This window comes from Pygocentrus nattereri, chromosome 11, assembly GCF_015220715.1.
Source record: "Pygocentrus nattereri isolate fPygNat1 chromosome 11, fPygNat1.pri, whole genome shotgun sequence".
NCBI classification, from domain to species: Eukaryota; Metazoa; Chordata; class Actinopteri; order Characiformes; family Serrasalmidae; genus Pygocentrus; species Pygocentrus nattereri.
Genome location: NC_051221.1, coordinates 38,746,652 through 38,765,804, shown reverse-complemented (window position 1 = coordinate 38,765,804; position 19,153 = coordinate 38,746,652). Strand labels below are relative to the sequence as shown.

At 40.8% G+C, this 19,153-nt stretch overlaps 1 protein-coding gene across 4 annotated transcripts in view; it reads left to right on the top strand.

Moving 5' to 3' along the window:
* Positions 1-19,153, top strand: part of LOC108432531 (putative homeodomain transcription factor 2) — a 69,040-nt gene that overhangs the window by 10,577 nt on the left and 39,310 nt on the right. For all 4 annotated transcript variants that reach the window (XM_017706416.2, XM_037542757.1, XM_017706414.2 and 1 more), the window contains exon 2: positions 18,048-18,128. In XM_017706416.2, coding sequence (XP_017561905.1) covers positions 18,084-18,128 — 45 coding nt within the window. In that variant the 5' untranslated portion in view covers positions 18,048-18,083. The remainder of the gene's footprint in view (positions 1-18,047; positions 18,129-19,153) is intronic.

The following is a 19,153-nucleotide window of genomic DNA, read 5'->3' as shown; positions in this document are numbered from 1 at the left end:
ACCTCTCAAACCCCCCCCTCAGCCCTTCTGTGAGAATCAGGTGTCCTTGACATCTCTCCTTAATCTCCCTCTTAGTGCGCAGATGCCCACACTCAGAGAGTCGTACTGCAGCGTGACTGAAAACAATCCTTCATTAAAAATGGACCTGCCCACTGCGTCGGGTTTCACCTCATGCTCTTGCTCACAGCGTGGAGTCAAATGCTTAGGACTGTGCAGTGTGCCCAAAAATCTTGTTCATGCTCAGTTTCAAACCTGAGTCGTATGTTTTGAACCCCACACACGCTACCTCAGCGTGGCATGAGCGATGCAGCAGCATGACCACTGATGCTTGCACAATGTGGCCATTCATATTTACATTGGCATCTTTGAGCTGTCGGATGGTGCCCAAGGCCTGTGCTGGAAATTCTCAGGCAAATTCTATAGATGGGTAAATTGTCAAATCAGTCGCTTTACTTTACTGCCCATACCAAGGAAAAACCCAATTTTCCTTGCTTTTTTTTAATAAAGGAGTGTGATGAAGTATGCCAATGTTATCAGAGTTTCAAAATATACTGTTCACTATCCAGTCCATACATGGAACCTGGTAAGACAGTCTGTTTTGAATTATTGTTTTGAAAACCTACTAATTTGCATATGCCCACCTATTTAGCCTACAACAGTTTAGCCCATTCATACTGAAGCTCTAGGCAGTGTTTCAGTGCTTTTTAAACTAAGCGTAATACAAGACAGCCAGACAGAACATCTCAGTTATCTGTTGTCTCAGTCTTAAAGGTGCAGTTACAAATAATGTCCTGTTTTATGCCTTTAATAAGGCATAAAGAGAGTTTGGAAAATGGTCATGTGAAAATGAGTTATAACCATAACATAAAATCATGCCAACGTTATGAGTGGGTGTGTAGGATAAAGGCCCTGCAGTACGATAATTTGTACAAGAACATGCTGCATTTGTTTACCCTGGGCAGTTATCTTGTGACTAAGCTGTTTTCAAGTCTGTAGATCTACTGGAAAATGTAGCTTGGAAAGATATGTGGCATGGAATGTTTCACTGGTATTGATAACGGATGATTAGTCATGATTGTTTTTCACCCAGAAGTTTTTATTTGATTTTGATTATTCATCGTTGCTTTTCATTGTTTCTATAACTGTATTTTGCTGCATGCAGCATGTGGAAAAGTAGGCATAATGCAAAAACTCAAGATACTGTGCCACTTCTGGCACATACCTGGGAACGCTCTAAAGGCCTTAACGTATCAAGCGCAGTTCATTTTATGCAATGTATTTGAATGAAAATGAACACATGTATAACTTAGACAATTGCACACAAAATGCTGTTTTTCAGATGATGCATTATTTTATTCGCCCTCTGTTTAGTTTTGCAGACATGCACAGTAAATGCGTGAACTCACTCAGTCAGTCCCTGCTGTCTCTGGCTTTGACATGGCGACAACCAAGCTGCTGGATCAGCTGTCTCTCCATCTTTTTGACAAGCAGAAAAATGATTAGTTTGTCCTCTGTTTTGTTACATGGTATTGTATCTCCAAGATGACCTCAAACTTTGTTAGCGATATCTGTCTGATTTCATGGGAGTTTTTGGACCATGTTATACCGATTTATTTTTATCACACAAAAAGGATGGGCTCAATGTTTAGGGTTCACATACAAAATGATGAAGGTGCGATGACGGTAGTAGATGATTCACTCACAGCCTCAAAAGACTTTGTCTTTTTCACCACGTTTTTACTGTGTGTGTTCTTTGAATATTCTTTTATCCACTTAGAAAAGGGGTTCAAAGCACAATCAGCGTTAGAAAATGTTCTTCCAGACGTTGCACGCAAATACATGTGTAGCGCCCAGTCTTCATAGTTTTAGTGCACACATTTTGTGATGCTTAACCTAGTTCTGGAGGGCCGGCATCCAGCATGGTTTGGTGATTTGTCCTGCACAAACACATCAACTATAAATGAAGGAATGAACTGATGAGTTAAATGTGTGTTTGAGCAGAACGTTCTGAACACCAGGAGTTGAACACTTCTGCTCTCACCTGTCAATATGAGCAAGATGTTCAGCATGATTTATTCTAGTGTGTGCGTGTGTGCGTGTGTGCGTGTGTGCGTGTGTGCGTGTGTGCGTGTGTGCGTGTGTGCGTGTGTGCGTGTGTGTGTGTGTGAAACAGGCCTGAAGCAAGAGCATTGCCTCTATAAATTGAGACGTGTCTACCAACCACTGCAAGTGAAATCAAAGCCCAATTATACTCATTTCTGTTACGTCTTTCTGAGACTGTAGTTTCTGCAGAATCATTTTCATGTTTGACATGAACTGTATATTTGCAAGTTCTTGCACATAATTCATGATGTGCAGCAGTGCAGATGGAAAGAGAGAGGCAGTTTTTATTCTGTCTAACTTATCAAGCATCTTCTAATGCAGGCGCGTCTCACAGCATCAGTCATCTCACTGGTGCACTCAGTGGAGCGTTTCATAATTGTTTTCATAATGGCTGTTTATGTAATGTTTATTTCTTCTGTTATGTAACACCCCCCACCCGCCCCCCCATGTCCACCCCCGGTTGTTAATCCTGACAGTTCACACTCACTGGCCTTGCTTTCTCTTTCACCCTCTCTCTTCCACACTCACTCTGTCTCTCGTCTCTCTGTCTGTCCGACTGGGATTATTAGGTAAACAGTAATCCAGGTTAGTCTGCTAGTGTACTTTGCCCACGTCACTCCAAGCTAAAATATCCAATTATGATTTAACTGACCTGTGTGTGTGTGTGTGTGTGTGTGTGTGTGTGTGTGTGTGTGTGTGTGTGTGTGTGTATGTATATATATCACACTTCATTGCCAAAAGTATTCGCCTTCACACACATATGAAATTGAGTGAGAACCCGTTCTTAGGGTTTAATATGATGTCGGCCCACCCTTTGCGGTTATAACAGCTTCAACTCTTCAGGGAAGGCTTTCCACAAGGGTTAGAAGTGTGTTTATGGGAATTTTTGACCATTCATCCAGAAGCACATTTGTGAGGTCAGACACTGATATTGGACGAGAAGGCCTGGCTTGCAGTCTCCACTTCAATTCATCCCAAAGGTGTTCTGTGGGGTTGAGGTCAGGTTGTGCAGGCCAGTCAAGTTCTTCCACACCAAACTCGCTCATCCACGTCTTTATGGACCTGCTTTGTGCACTGGTGCTCAGTCATGTTGGAACAGGAAGGGACCGTCTCCAAACAGTTCCCACAAAGTTGGAAGCATGAAATTGTCCAAAATCTCTTGGAGCTGAAGCTTTAAGAGCTCCTTTCACTGGAACGAAGGGGCCGAGCCCAACTCCTGAAAAACAACCCCACACCATGATCCCCCCTCCACCAAACTTTACACTTAGCACAATGCAGTCAGACAAGTCCTGTCTCCTGGCAACCACCAAAAAAAGACTCGTCCATTGGATTGCCAGACAGAGAAGCGTGATTGGTCACTCCAGAGAACACGTCTCCACTGCTCTAGAGTCCAGTGGCGGCGCTTTACACCACTGCATTCCATGCTTTGCATTGCGCTTGGTGACGTAAGGCTTGGATGCAGCTGTTCGGCCATGGAAACCCATTCCATGAAGGTCTCTACGCTGTTCTTGAGCTGATCTGAAGGCCACATGAAGTTTGGAGGTCTGTAGCGATTGATTCTTATGCGCCTCAGCATCTGCTGACCCCGCTCTGTCATTTTACATGGCCCACCACTTCGTGGCTGAGTTGCTGTTGTTCCCAATTGCTTCCACTTTGTTATAATCCCACTGACAGTTGACTGTGGAATATTTAGTAGTGAGGACATTTCACGGCTGGACTTGTTGCACAGGTGCCATCTTATCATGGTACCATGCTGGAGTTCACTGAGCTCCTGAGAGCGGCCCATTCTTTCACAAATGTTTGTGAGCAGCAGAACATGATGTGGTGCGATGCGACATGGCATTTTTCACGAACACCTTGTTCCATTTTCAACGCATCACATTGCGTTGGTCTGCCATTCCACCTCAAAATGGAAGAGAAACTCATCCATGAAGTAGAGAAAAGGAGGGAACTGTGTGACTCTTCCAGTGAACAGTTTGAAGGGAAATTTCCAAAGTGCTGGAAGTTAGAGGTGAATTGTTTGTGTGCGTCACTGATTGCTTGTTAGCTAAGTGTATGTAGCACATACAAGCTAGTTGCCCAACTAACGAACAGTTGTTTTAACAGTGTTATTTAGGCTGCTGATGCATATGTATGCATATGATGCAAATATGGAGGTAAAACATAACTTGTTACACATGTAAATCAGTATCTTAAAACCATAGCTAGACAGGTATTTTCTGATGGGTCTGTTATTTGTTTATGTTTTGACTTGACTTGACGAGCTCACTTGACATTTACACAGGGACATCCCCAGGGCTTTGCAATGCAGTGCGATGCAACATTTGAGCGCTCGCTCTTTATTTGTACATCCAGTCCTGTGGTGTTCACCCACAAGACTTCAGTGGCCGTGCATCAAAAACTGAGGGAGTGGAAGGTAAATTAACATGCTTACTGATTATTAGGTTGTTTATTTGAAGGAAACGGTAGTCCAGGCCACTCTCAGTTGGGCAATATGATGATCATTTATTGTTATAATGAAAGTATGTCACAGTACACTTTTTTTATCAGTACATTGATTCGCTACACATTTAATGACAAAGTAAGTGTAATTAGTCATGTTTAATTGGATTTAGTGCAGTGCATTATTATTATTATTATTATTATCCATGTAAAATATCTACCTCTTGTTTTTCCCACACAAGTTGATGGGCAAATCTAAATATGAATCCTCTTTTCTTTGCTTTACACCTGCTGAAGTCTCACTGCGTACAAGAAAAGCCATTTAGAGCAGATCGTTCTCATGGGGAGCAACAAGCCCTGTGCATCAGGTGCATTGAGAACTTGTGCTGACTCATGTGGTGCGTTCATCTGCATGAACTCAGTTTCTAGCCGAGGCCATGGGGAAATGAACGCCTGTGATGTGGGTTAGCGATGTGGGTTTAGGTGCAGAAATCGCGACCTAAAGCCTCCAGCATTACTGCTTCCTGCCCTGCTACCGGCTTTTGCACAATGGAGCTGCTCCCAGCCGAAAAGTTTCCCTTTTGCACTTATCTAGACCCGTATTCTGAAAAGAAATGATTCGATCTCCTTTTCTATTTTAAGCCTTCCTTCAAAGTGGAACCTAAAAATAGACGCTAGTTCATGCTGTGAGTCTGTTTTACTTTCAGTATAGACTTACAAGTGCCGACCAGAAAACAGCACAGCCACATTTATCCCATGGTTTAAGTTACACTAATGTGGTGTTTCAGGAAGTCGTCAACTTGAGTGCCAGGGGAGGAAACCAGTAATCCGTTTTTAGAACGTTATACTGTGACAGTTATATAGAAATATAACTTGCAATCTACACTCACCTGCCACTTTATTAGGTACAGTAAAAGGTAGGACCCCCGTTTGCCTTCAGAACTGCCTTAATTCTTCATGCCATACTTTCAACAAGGTGTTGGAAACGTTCCTCAGAGATTTTGGTTGGTTGTTTGAGTTCCTGCTGCCTTTCTATCATCTGGAACCAGTCTGCCCATTCTCCTCTGACCTCTCACATCAAGGCATTTTCGTCCACACAACTGACCGCTCACTGGATGTTTCCTCTTTTTCGGACCGTTCTCTGTGAACCCTAGAGATGGTTGTGCGTGAAAATCCCAGTAGATCAGCAGTTTGTGAAATACTCAGACCAGCCCGTCTGGCACCAACAACCACGCCACGTTCAAAGTCCCTTAAATCCCCTTTCTTCCCCGTTCTGATGCTCGGTCTGCACTTCAGCAAGTTGTCTTGACCACCTCTACAGGCCTAAATGCATTGAGCTGCAGCCGTGTGATTGGCTGATCAGCTATTTGTCTTAACAAGCAACTGAAAATGTGTACCTAATAAAGTGGCCGGTGAGTGTATAATTGAGCAAAACAAACTGACATAAATTTGGTGGGTATGTGACCCATTGACTTGACTCTGTATGTAAAACCCAGAACATTTTTAGTGGCCACAAATAAACTAACATGCTAACTGAAAAAGAACTAAACTGTTTGCCAGCAAAACTAACAGCAGATTTACTCAAAAGTCACGTCCCTTGTTACCAAGCAGACGACAAACTGGTTAACATACTGAAATTGTGACATCTTCAGGGTTCATGTCCCATGTTGACTGTTAAAATAAACCAGCTAAAATGCTAACAAACTAGCAGCAGGACACATTTAAAAGCCTTGTCCCTTTTTAGCCGTCTAAACAAATAAGTTAAAAAGCTGAAAAACAAGACACAGTCAGGTCCCTCCTGTTTGCTAGCTAACGAAACAGACCAATGTTAAAAATGGGGAAACATTCAAACGCCATGGACCTTGTTCACTAGTAGATCAGACCAAGATAAGCGACACTTTTAAATCCCACAAACGGGGAAATTCCACCTCCGCGTTTAGCCCATCCGTGAAGTGAAACGCCACATACACACTAGTGAATACACCCACACACTAGGGGGCAGTGAGCACACTTGCCCGGAGAGGTGGGCAGCCCTATCCACAGCGCCCGGGGAGCAATTGGGTTAGGTGTCTTGCTCAAGGACACCTCAGTCATGGACTGTCGGCCCTGGGGATCGAACCGGCGACCTTCACAGGGTCACAGGGCCAGATCCCTAACCTCCAGCCCATGACTGCCCCCAAAGACTAGCTAACATGCTAACAAAAACTGAATAAAACAAACTGGCGGTGGGACGTTTGAGAACTAACTCACTAAACAGACTGAGTCAGTTGATGAGATGTGACTCAGTAATATGACTCCGGTATCAAACGCACAGTATTTCAATGTTCTGTCTGCAGCTTTCCAGATCATTCCAGCTTGATGAGGAGGCACCTGTCTCGTCAGTGCATGGCTGTGATGAGGATGTTGTCTCGGAGTCTACAAGGAAGTTCGGTGTAAAATTGACGCTGTGCCCTGAGGCAGCTAGCACACGGGTGCTGTCATGGCCTGGCTTGGGCTTAATCTTGATTTAAAGAATAACAATGAGGGATTTTTTTTGTTATGTTTCCGTAACTCCCCTCTTTCCTTCTTCCTGCATTTTTCATTTTGTTTACATGAACAGAGACTCCAGTTACAAAGACTTGATTGTTTTATAGCAAAATTTGACCAAATCTGATTTTTCTTTATTTCTACATCCATTCCAATGATATTCATCCATAAGATGTCAGTGATCCTGCAACAGGAATGCCTCCGATGTGCTGAGGAGAGGGTAGATAAAGACATTTACTGATTATTTTGCTGTTTATTTGAAGGAATCAACGTTAATTTTCCAAAAAGACCCGATTATTTTGTCTGGAGTGTTTCAGACTTTTGTGGGTTTAGGTCACTCCAGCTGCGTGAGGAGGCACTTGTCCTGTCAGTGCGTGATTGTTGTGCTGAGGATGTTGTGTCTGAGTCTTCCTTCGACTGAATGGCTTCCTCTCTTTTCATCTACCCCTTCTTCATGACACAGCGTGATGAGGATGGATGTCTGACGCCTCTGCACTTCACTAAGTTTATACACGAAAAGTGACCGAACCAGCTCAGTCGTTTTAGTATTTGAATCATTCTTAATGGGAAGAACCAAATGTATTGCTCAGATGTTGCTCTTTGATGGCTCAGGAGACTTAAAGTGGGAATCCAGATTTCTTTCAGATGTAAACAAGGTGATTCAGAGTGGTTTAAGGTGTGACGCTCCATTCTTGAGAACCAGTTTCATCACAGTGGTGGTGATAGAAACCAGGGTTCATGATCTCGTCACTGCAAATATAGCCATTTTATTTGCTATCTAAAAAGACCAGTGAACCTACACGTCTTCTGACTTTTAAATAGTGTTTATGGTTTATAGTATCAGTGACGATCATCGCCACTGTGAACATTTCTCACCCTAAGTTTCTCTTGAACAGTGTTTCAAGTTAAACCACTCTTAGTTACTGGGTTTGCGTCACAGCAATGTTGAGAGATTAGTTGCGAACGTGTCTGCAAATCTGCATACAATGTGTGGCTTTGCTGAGGTCTTTATTAAAGTCAAGTGGAGATGTTTTTAGTTCAGGAGAAACTCTCTTTAGCTTTGTCTCTCCATTGGCAGTTGAGATTTCATTGCTTTAGGCTTTGACAAATGGCACAGTTGCAGTTTTAGCTTCTGTACTTATTCGATTTTGCAGTGGTGGACAGTAACTGAGGAAATGTAATTCATTGCTTAAGTATTTTCATTCTGGGCGACTTTTTCCTTTCACTCCACAACATTTCAGAGTCTAATATCTGACTTTTTCCTCCGCTACATTTTGAGAAATCTGTCGTTCCTTTTGGTTTCTGTGTGTATAAAAACGTAACATGTCAAAACAAAAGAAGCGCAAAGCCAGAGCACCAATGATGAACTAACCTAACCTGTAAATAAACCACAATATAGAAATAAGTCCACATATGCAGTCGAGACTGGCGCGTTTCTTTTTCTCTGAATTCATAAAAACACTTTCATTTTATAGTAAATGAGTTTGGGCTGGTTTATGTTTATGAACAGAGGCCTACAGATCAACACAGTAAAGGGGCTCATCTGTGATCCTGAGTTTAAAGGCAGTTTTTATTCAACTTGTAACTAATTTACAAAGTAATCTTAAACTGAAACTTTGCTTGTTTGTAAAAGTGATTTCAGAGCCACTCGGTTCTCCCTGATGGAAACTGTTTACCTTCAGTGTTTTGTGCTTCTGATCATTTTAATAGACGTCAGCGTCACTAATTAATGACGTTCTATTAAAAGACTGGTTTACCAAGAGAAACGCTGGAGGACTTTCATGCCTCAACATGAGGTAGAGTTTAGCAGACCCTTTATCATACAGGGCAAAGCCTCAGTGCAGTGAGGTGATTTCAGTAAGTACGGAAGGCTGTGTATGACACGTTTGACACTGATCTGGAGAAGCTCACCATAATCATCTTCTGCTGCCCCTCCTTCAGCTCTCTCTAGCTTTCTTTCCCTGTCCTCAGCTCAGAGAGAGGGAGACATGGAGATTAAGCGATTCGGTGGGCTTTTGTTTTGGAGCCGTCTGTCTGCGCTGTGAGAGTGGTGAGTGAGCTGGGGTGTAGTGCACTAAAATAGAACAGCCACCCCTTAGTGTACACACACACACACACACACACACACAGAGCAGGGAGTGGGGGATGGGGGATTATTTTGAGCTGAATTGGCTGCTACATTCCCACTGACATACTTTTAGAAATGTTGTTGCTATGGCTGAGTTTCTGACCCACTTTAGCTGTGTGTGTGTGTGTGTGTGTGTGTGTGTTTGGTTGCATGCTCTCTTAGTGTCGATTGCAGGTGGATTTAGCCGTAGAGATGAGACAGATTGAATAACAGGTGTCAGTATGTGACCTATATCAGCACAAATAGCAGGATCGGATATTGGAGGGTAAAAAGAGAGTGAATCTGAATCCTTATAGGATCCCCTGCTCTTAGATGCTCAACTTAAGTGATGTTTTTTTTTTTTTAAAGCATTTTAAAGCATTGAAAACATTTCAAAGCAGTTATTATATTGATAATAGAATTTGTAATTTAAGTAATTTTAAGATTTTGTAAGATCTTTTTGTTTAGAAAAAGGTCCTGAGGGGGAAAAAAACTGTGGTGTCTGGTCTGATCAATAATCAATAATATTAAATAATATTAACGTCAGTGTGCTGCATGCTATTACACATTTCTACCAGAGAGGTCTCCAAACCACCAAAAACGTACATAGTGTAGCTTTGAAGAAACAATATCAGATCACTTTTGCTGTTGGTCAGTAGTGAAAGTTTCAGTGTTGGCCCTCTGATATTGAGGCAATCATCCGTATGTAAAGAGCACCGACCAAATTTATGTTTCATTAAAATAAGAGCATAATTAATCGTGTTAATTAAATTTAGCATAGTACAGTATCTGAACTGTTGAATAAAGTCGTTGTGACTGGAGTTCGACAGTTTTGAAATGTGACACCGTCTCCATGGCACGTGCATTTTGTCAGTATTTCAGAAGATTATCATATCTGATATCTGAGTATCATATGACATTTTTGCCATATCACTCGGAAAGTTCTGGCATCACAACAGAAAGGTTAAAATGACATTATTACCACAGATAATGCTGTCAAAAATATTTAGATATGAGTAAATCCACTTTATTATTGCACGTTATTGTAAAATGCCGAAGGAAACGTGATCTTAAAACATTTTGAAGAGCCAAGTATCCGGTTACGTTTTACTTTACGTTTTAAGTTGCTGATGTTTGGGGACACATAATGCTGTTGATTCATATAATCTTCTTCCATACTTTGACTGTATAATGACAGTGAGTCAGGCATTGTGGTAAAAAGGTTCCTAACCCTGCTGTTAACACAGGTCATATCCTCATCAGCCTTATCATTTAAGGATTATAATAATCCACTGTCTGGTGTCGTTCGCATTTGCTCGGTATGTTGTTGAGCGAGGCACTAGAGGTACACGTCTTAATTATTCTGTTGTTTTTTCACTTGTTTTGCGTCATTAATACGTGAGTGAACATGTCATGTATTGTTTTTAAAAATGACAGAAGACACAGTTGTTTGTTTCCCATTAGATGCTCGTGCAGCTTGTTGCCCACACTGTGCGTCACTGTGCTGCTTCTTTAAAGCTGTCAAATGTAAGACTCTACAGCTTAACCTACAGTTCTCAGCCCTGTTTCTGAGAAAGGTGCTCAGGGACAGAGTCGGGAGACTGCAATGACTCATGGAAAATGAAGTCCTTTAAATGAATCAGAATAGTCTGAAGCATGGTCATTATTTTTGAAAGCTCAGTATGACTTGTGCATAGGTGTGTGTGTGTGTGTGTGTGTGTTAGTTATCCTATATGTTGTAAGAAAAACAGCATCCTTCCATTGAAACCGATGGTGAGGTGATGCTCGGGTGGATCTAAGCTACTCGTCAGAGGCCTTTGCGCAGACTTGCGGTGTTCATGGCAGCTCGAGTGTCATTAAAGCAAAAAAGGAACAGACTGTACCAAATACTAAGAAATTCTGAAATCCATGTGGGTAAGATTCTACTTCTTATTCAAAATGTTATGCTGATAACAGAATTTGTAATAAAAAACGTATTTAATCACAAAATAATGCCAAATTGAAGCACTTTCAGCAGTGCTCTCAGCTCTTTGAGTATGATTCATATGGGGCTTGACATGCCGTTGGTGGTCGGGCAGTTTATTATTTTAATTTAGATTCGCTGTTGTGAGCTGGGTTAGTCACTGTGTGTAATTGGATCATTACTTTACAATTCACTTTTCCAAAATAACTTAATTTAAAATGTATTTCCATCTGTTCCCGTCTATGAGTTGTAGTATTTAAAGCAGAGGTTCTCAGCCTGTTGTAGCCAACTCACCCTGAAACACAGTAGAGACAAATCTTGCAGACGTCCGAGAGCTCTGCAAACATCCGGCAGCCCTGTGACAGATCATTCTCATCAAAATGACGCACAGTTTTATGAACCTGTTTAGCATGGTTAACTAATAATAAGAAGAATACTAATATTTGTATACTAGAGTTAACTGTGTCTCAGAGCTGCACGCTGCCAGCCATCAGTGATGGACATTTTTTTCTTTTCCCCTCCTGTTTTTCATTTCAGGTCTTCTTTCACTTGCCTCATAATGACAAACGGGTATCATTAGGATACATGATATCATTATATCATGAGATTTTTTTGGAGGAGTTGGTCTCATATGTTGAATTTTTTAACCACCTGAAATTAGACATCACAGAAAAACTTCAAATATGGTAATAAATCTTTAGTTTTTTGTTTGTTTCTTATTATTTATATACAGGTAATGGTATTTTTCTTGCTTAATGCAATGATACTGTAAGACTGTAATATTGTTTTGGTTATCATATTGTAAAAATGTCAAACTATAACACACCTAGAGGCAGGTAAGTGCACTTACCCTGTGTTTTGAATGTTGCTTAAACATGATACATAAAAAGGAAACTGATTTTTTTTGTCTACAGATTTAAAATGCCAACTTGGTTCATTAAAGAGCAAATAGTGTCTTTGGCTGTTAAATAGTAAAATATTTTTTCCAAAAATTGCCCCAAAAATAAGCTACTGAAACCATGATTGGTGCATTCCTAGAACTTATTTTTTTAAACATTATATGTGTGTGGTTACATACATATTTGACATCATACTACATATAATTACACACCCACACACACACCCACCCCCCAATCAGGCATAACATTATGACTTGTTTCTACACTCATTGTCCATCTTATCAGCTCCACTTACTGTATAGCTGCACTTTGTAGTTCTACAGTTACAGACTGTAGTCCATCTGTTTCTCTGATACTTTTTACCCCCTTTTACCCTGTTCTTCAGTGGTCAGGACCCCCATGGACCCTCATAGAGCAGGTACTATTTGGGTGGTGGATCATTCTCAGCACTGCAGTAACACAGTCAGTCCACCTTGTAGATGTACAGTCAGAGACAATAGCTCATTTGCTGCTGCACAGTTTGTGTTGGTCATCCTCGGTGATCATCCATCAGTGGCTGATCATCCACAGGATATTGGCTGGATATTTTTGGTTGGTGGACTATTCTCAGTCCAGCAGCGACACTGAGGTGTTCAAAAACTCCAGCAGCACTGCTGTGTCTGATCCACTCAGACCAGTGCAACACACGCTAACACACCACTACCACGTCAGTGTTACTGCAGTGCTGAGAATGATCCACCACCCAAATAGTACCTGCTCTGCGCGGGTCCTTGAGGGTCCTGACCAAAAACAAGTTAGTCTTCCTGTCATAGCCGTGAGCCTCAGCCAACTGTTTTGTGTGTAAAGCCGGTTATTCCAGCTACTCCTTAAACCAGATAAGACGCTCTGTGCTGGGAAAATGCTATGCTGTATGTATCCTTGTGTACTTTGTGGTCAGATGTGTATGTACTTTAACACTGAGAGACAGCAAGTACTGTGTGTGGTGTGTTTGGAAGCCAGGTTGGAAATGTTGGTGATCAATGTTTGTGCAAAATGTTAAAATATTAAGCAAATATTGGAAGATTTACAGATTCTGAACCTCGCAACACCGTGTGATTGTGTCGTGTAAAGAGAAACAACAGTGTCTTGCAGACTGACGTAGCCCAGTGCTGGTTTTGTCATTGTGTCCATGCTGTTGCATGCATAACAGATTTGTGTCTGCATTTGTTTAATGTTCATTTAAGCAGTTAGAGCATGAGTGTATTATCAGCCTTGTGTGTTATTTTTCTTGCATCCAACATTTTTGCAAAATAAAGAGAAAAGTAAAGCAAAGACACCCTGAATATTGCACCATAAGTGCTTTCGCGTTGTTGATTCCTTCTGCCATAAAAGTAGTAGATTTATACAGATAGAGATATAAAAGTGTCACAGTATGAGGTTCAGCTCCACCTTTTGAATATTTGGCAGATTAATCTTGAAGTCATTTTGTCTCAGATGGTCTGTCAAGCACGTTCACAGCATGTGGTCTTTCTATATGTGTGTTTCTTGCTGATTCTGGGTGGTTGTTCCATTGTCGTAGCTGCTGACTGAAAAGCTTTGGACTTCAGTGTAATCTTGCTGTCAATCTGATTCAGAATCTGACCTAACAGGCTGCAGTTCAAATATCATTTTACAGATGTGTGTGTGTGTGTGTATATATATATATATATATATGTGTGTGTGTGTGTGTGTGTGTGTGTGTGTGTATATATATATATATATATATATATATATATATATATATATATATATATATATATATATATATATATATATATATATATATATGATACTAAGAAAGGAATAAAGACGATCTCTGAGAGTGAGATTAGATTAGAGAGAGCTGAACTGCAGTGAGGACAATCCCAGTGTACTTCCTGCCCATAGATATACAACAACAATACATCACACTAACAGTCTTAACAGTCTGTTATTTCTCTCTCTCTCTCTCTCTCGCTCATTCATTCTCTAGTTCAGTTTGCTCTCTTTCATGCCGTCTTTTTTCTTTCTCTTTTTCTTGCTCTTTTTCTTTCTTTCTCCTTTCTATTTTTTTTTGTTTTGCTCTCTTTCTGTCTCTTCTGTCTTTTGTGTTTTCTCTTGGACTGTTTCTCACTCTTGATCGTTGCTTCTCTCTTGCTCGCTCTTCTTTTTTCATACTTTTTTCTCTCCCTTTTTTCTCTTTTCTTTCTTCTCCCCTCCTTCCTTCCTCTTCCACTCTCACATAGATTTAGAGGTTTTTATCTTTGTTGTGTTGTCTCTCTAGCTCTCAGCATGATGGGAAGCAGCACAGGTGGACGTAAGGCCTGTTTCTTTCATGTCATGGCCAGGTGGTGTGTGTGTGTGTGTGTGTGTGTGTGTGTGTGTGTGTTCTTGTGGTGCTATACTTGTGAGGACCCTATGTCCTCACTATGGTAAGATTATATGAAATTTTGTTGTTTTGACAGCAAATACTTTTTTATTTGAAAACTAAAAGCAGAAAAATTGTCTTTTGGATAATGAGTTTAAGGGTAGATTTAGGTATAGTGTTATTTAGCCACAGTAGCACAAAAGATCAGTAGAAACCTATGGACATCCTCATATGTATAGCAAGACAAACGTGTGTGTGTGTGTGTGTGTGTGTGTGTGAGAGACAGAGAAAGAAAGAAAGACTGGGGCTCTCTTTCTCTCTAGAATCATCCTCAGATAGAAAAAAGGAAAAAAGCTTCCTGTGTTTCCTGTCCCTAAAAATAGTGTGCTGTGCTTGTTTAAGCGTTCCTTCCTCTGTGTGTGTGTGTGTGTGTGTGTGTGTGTGTGGGGTATGTAGTATGTAGAGCTGTTGCTCCCGCAGTGTTAGACGATATGCCCGTCACTCAAACAGAATGGCAGCGCCATGCCAAACTGGCTCAAACCTCTCAGAATGCTGCTCTCAGACCAGGTTTGACTGTTAAGTCCTAATAAGTACAGTTCTAAGAAAAGAGGGATCCTGCTCCTACATCCATTGTCTTACTCTGAGGTGAGGGATGTTCTAGTATTAAAAATGATCTTTACTATGATTACCAAACCTTTTACCACGGTATACGATATCACAATATTGCATTAAAAATCGTATGTTTTTAATATTTTATATATATAAAATATATAAAAACATATAAAGATTTTTAATTCAATATTATGTGCGTGTGGATATATATATGTATGTATATATGTATATATGTGTGTGTATATATATATATAATGTACTCTGCATTGCCAAAAGTATGCCTTCACACGCATATGAAATTGAGTGAGATCCCATTCTTAATCCACAGGGTTTAATATAATGTCGACTCACCGTTTGTAGCTGTAACAGCTTTAACTCTTCTGGGATGGCCACAAGGTTTAGGAGTGTGTTTATGGGAATTTTTGACTGTTCTTCAAGAAATGCATTTGTGAGGTCAGACAGTGACGTTGGATGGGAAGGCCTGGCTTGCAGTCTCCACTCCCCATAAGGTGTTCTATGGGGTTGAGGTCAGGACACTTTATGGACCTGCTTTGTGCACTGGTGCACAGTCACATTGGAACAGGAAGGGGCCGTCCCCAAACTGTTCCCATAAAGTTGGGAGCATGAAATTGTCCAAAATCTCTTGGTGCTGAAGCATTAAGAGCTCCTTTCACTGGAACTAATGGGCCGAGGCCAAATCCTGAAAAACAACTCTACACCATAATCCCCCCTCCACCAAACTTTACACTGCACAATGCAGTCAGACAAGTACCATCTCCTGGCAACCGGCAAACCCAGACTTGTCCATCAGATTGCCAGATGGAGAAACATGATTTGTCAGTCCAGAGAACACGTCTCTGCTGCTCTAGAGTCCAGTGGCAGTGCTTTACACCACTGCATTAGATGATTTGCATTGTACCACGCTGGAATTCACTGAGCTCCTGAGAGCGACCCATTCTTTCACTAATGTCTGTAGAAGCAGTCTGCAGGGCTAGGGGCTCGGCTTTATACACCATGGAAGTGACTGCAACATCTGAGTTCAGTGATTCGGATGGGTGAGTGAATGCTTTTGGGAATAGTGTATGTGTGCTTCTTGCAGCAAAATAATCTTTAAAAATAAAAACCTGTCCATATAATGATGAGCGACTCAGCAAGATCTCAGATGACACTGCAGTTTATCTAATTATTGTGATACATTCCAAAGATCTTTAGTGTCTTCAAGTGACATGAATGATAGTCACACTATTAGGCGTGTGTCTGTTCTCTGAGTAGGTGCTATAGCCACAGGTGGCTTCTGGTTAATGACTGGTCACTTAAGCGGCACATGAGAGAGAGTGCTCTTTCTTTTTTTGTCTTGAGGTGTGATTCTTCCATATAATGTGCTAAAGACATCATTAGTGGCATGGTTTTTATCTATATCTGTGTGTTAGATGTCCCGCATAGCTAAAGTAGTTGTAGTTTCTCACCATTTTACTGAGAAACTGATATCACCACCAGCACTTGAGTGTGCAGAGACCCGGACAGAGGAGCCAGAAACATGAGCAAAGTAATAACAGATACGTGAACATACCTTTTTTAGTTTTTACATGGTCGATCGTTGTAGCCTCTGCTGTGTATAATTACTTACAATAACAAATGCGCAACACAATAACATGTTTTCTATTTATTTTTGGCATCTTGAACAGAGTTTCAGTCCATTATCTTTGTTAGTCATCCAAACATCCATAGTCTTCTGGTCTGGGTTGGACCTATTATGCATATGCTTTTGATCACATTTGTGTGTGAACTCTTTACTAAGCCCTTAATTAGATCTAGTTAGTTTCAAACTATTATTGTGCTTTACTTACTGTGGATTGAAACGATGGGCACTTTCTTCCATTGTGGTACTAGCTTCGTATATCTTCATCAGGATATCCAAATAGTGTAACCCTAATATATATAAAGTTTCTAAATTTCTCAATGTTGGTATCAGTAAATCTGATTTATGATGTTAATGATGCTCTTGTACAAAATTCACATGCACTTTCACATGAACACATTCTTGTGCGATTGTGGTTTGGCTTGCAGGCTTGCAGGTTTGCTGTGTGCAGATGTGACTTGTGTGTGTCACTGTGTACTTCTGTGTGTTTTTGAATGGCAGGAGCTGCATGGGTGCTTTTCTTTGTCTGCAGTAGTCAAAAAATAAAGCACATTGAAATGCGGGTGTTTACATTCACTGGTGTGTGTTTCCTGTAAGAGCTGGTGGTTTGTGTTCACACCATTTAACAGACTTTTCTCACACATCCTTCAGAAAAAAAATGATCAGTCACCAATGACGGCTCAAATTATAGCATGTAGTTTGCATCAAAAGTTGTTGCATGTAGGTGGGAGATTACAGAAAGACAACTTTTAAATTATGTATGTATTTAAATTATGATATGATATGAATCATGCTTAATATAACCAGGAACATGAACTAGCAAGGGGGGGATAAAAGGTCAGGATGGCTTTGGATTTGCACAGATAAAATTGAATGAATCCATGCTTCTTAATGCTGGAACTCCATACCAAAAGAATCTCTTACAAACCCCACGTTTTGATTAGATTATTGTTTGTATATCTAAAGGGATATTTTACTGCATTTTAAATAGTAACTGTTAATCAGACCAGATTCATAGAAAGGAAATTTACTGTTTAATTTACTTTTTACAGATTGTTTCAGAACAATCTGAAGCATCCAGTAGACATTGTGTGTGTTGTTATATATGAATGCTGCTAAAATTAAAAAAATAATAAATAATAATATTGTTTGGCACAAATATGGTTTGTACTGATACATGCAGTATGTCCAACCCAGCACTAGATTTGGAGGACGAGTTAGACTACACTATTAATGAGGGCTTGTGTGACATGGTGCGTTAGACACACCCTCCCAGCAGGTCGCAGCCTGGTTTATAAGCTCACCGAGAGCCTCACTCTACAGCACACTGACTGACGATCTCCTCTCCTTTTCTTCTCTCCCTCCCACACCCCCCTGCTCTCTGTTTGTAGCCTAAAATGACCCATGCGGTGACTCCTGACATGTAAATGGCTTCCAAAGTGCGTGATGCCGTGGTGTGGTACCAGAAGAAGGTGAGTCAACCTTTTTTAACTATATCCTGTATTTCCTAGGATTGTGTTTTGATTGTGTTCGCTCGAGTTTTTTTTCCTCTTCTCTGTTCTGAGGTGGCTGTTTCTTGAATGCTGTTAACATTGCTTAACATATTACCTTCTTGAGTCTTGTGTGTGTGTGAAGCCGTTCAGTAGCTTTCCGTCTGTGTGTGTGTTTAAGTTGCACTAACACTACTAACACACGCTGCTCGGCAGAGCGGGGAAGGGTTCAGTTTAGAGTGGCAGTAATGGATCTTCTGTTGGACTGTGCTCTCTATGGCACTGTCTTCTTCTTTGTCCATATTCATAAATAACTAACAGTAAAGCTGACGGCGGTTCTGTAGTCATGATCATGACTGGTCACCTAGTGCGTGATTTAGTGGTAGATACATCTGAAAGATCGGAGGCCTTCAAGGATGGACTTTAAATCAAGTTTTTGGTCCTAAATTTTGTAAACACTTGTAGTTAATTGAACTGTTAACAGTGCTGACTTGGCATCTAGTGTCTGATCCACCTTTAGTCACAGAATACCGGACTGGAAACTAGACTCAACTATATAATCGGTAACAATTGACTGTTTATGTCTGGTCAGCTAATACACAAAAAGTAGATGTCTGGTCATCTTGCAGGTGATTAGCAGTAAATGACTGGGCATCGAATTGATATGATGAGGTGGTTGGTCATCTGTTAGATGGCTGGTAGTAAAGTGGTCACTGATGAAGTTTGGTCCTAATGACACTGTCCAGCAATAGGCTGTTTGGACTGAATTAAATAGGTGTTGTAGAGGATTGTGCTCCATTCTCTTCATATGTAACTAATGCTTGTGTGCTTCATTCACCAATTGTGTGTAGGTCACATGTTGTTTTCAGTCTGTGGTGTAGAAGATGGGTTGCTAGTTATGGGAAACTCCTCTGAATGGGTTAGAATGTCAAAACCAAGCAGAATCAATCTGAGCAGATGTGATTTTACTTGTTCTGAAATAAGCTTAGTGTAAAGGAAAGGTTTGT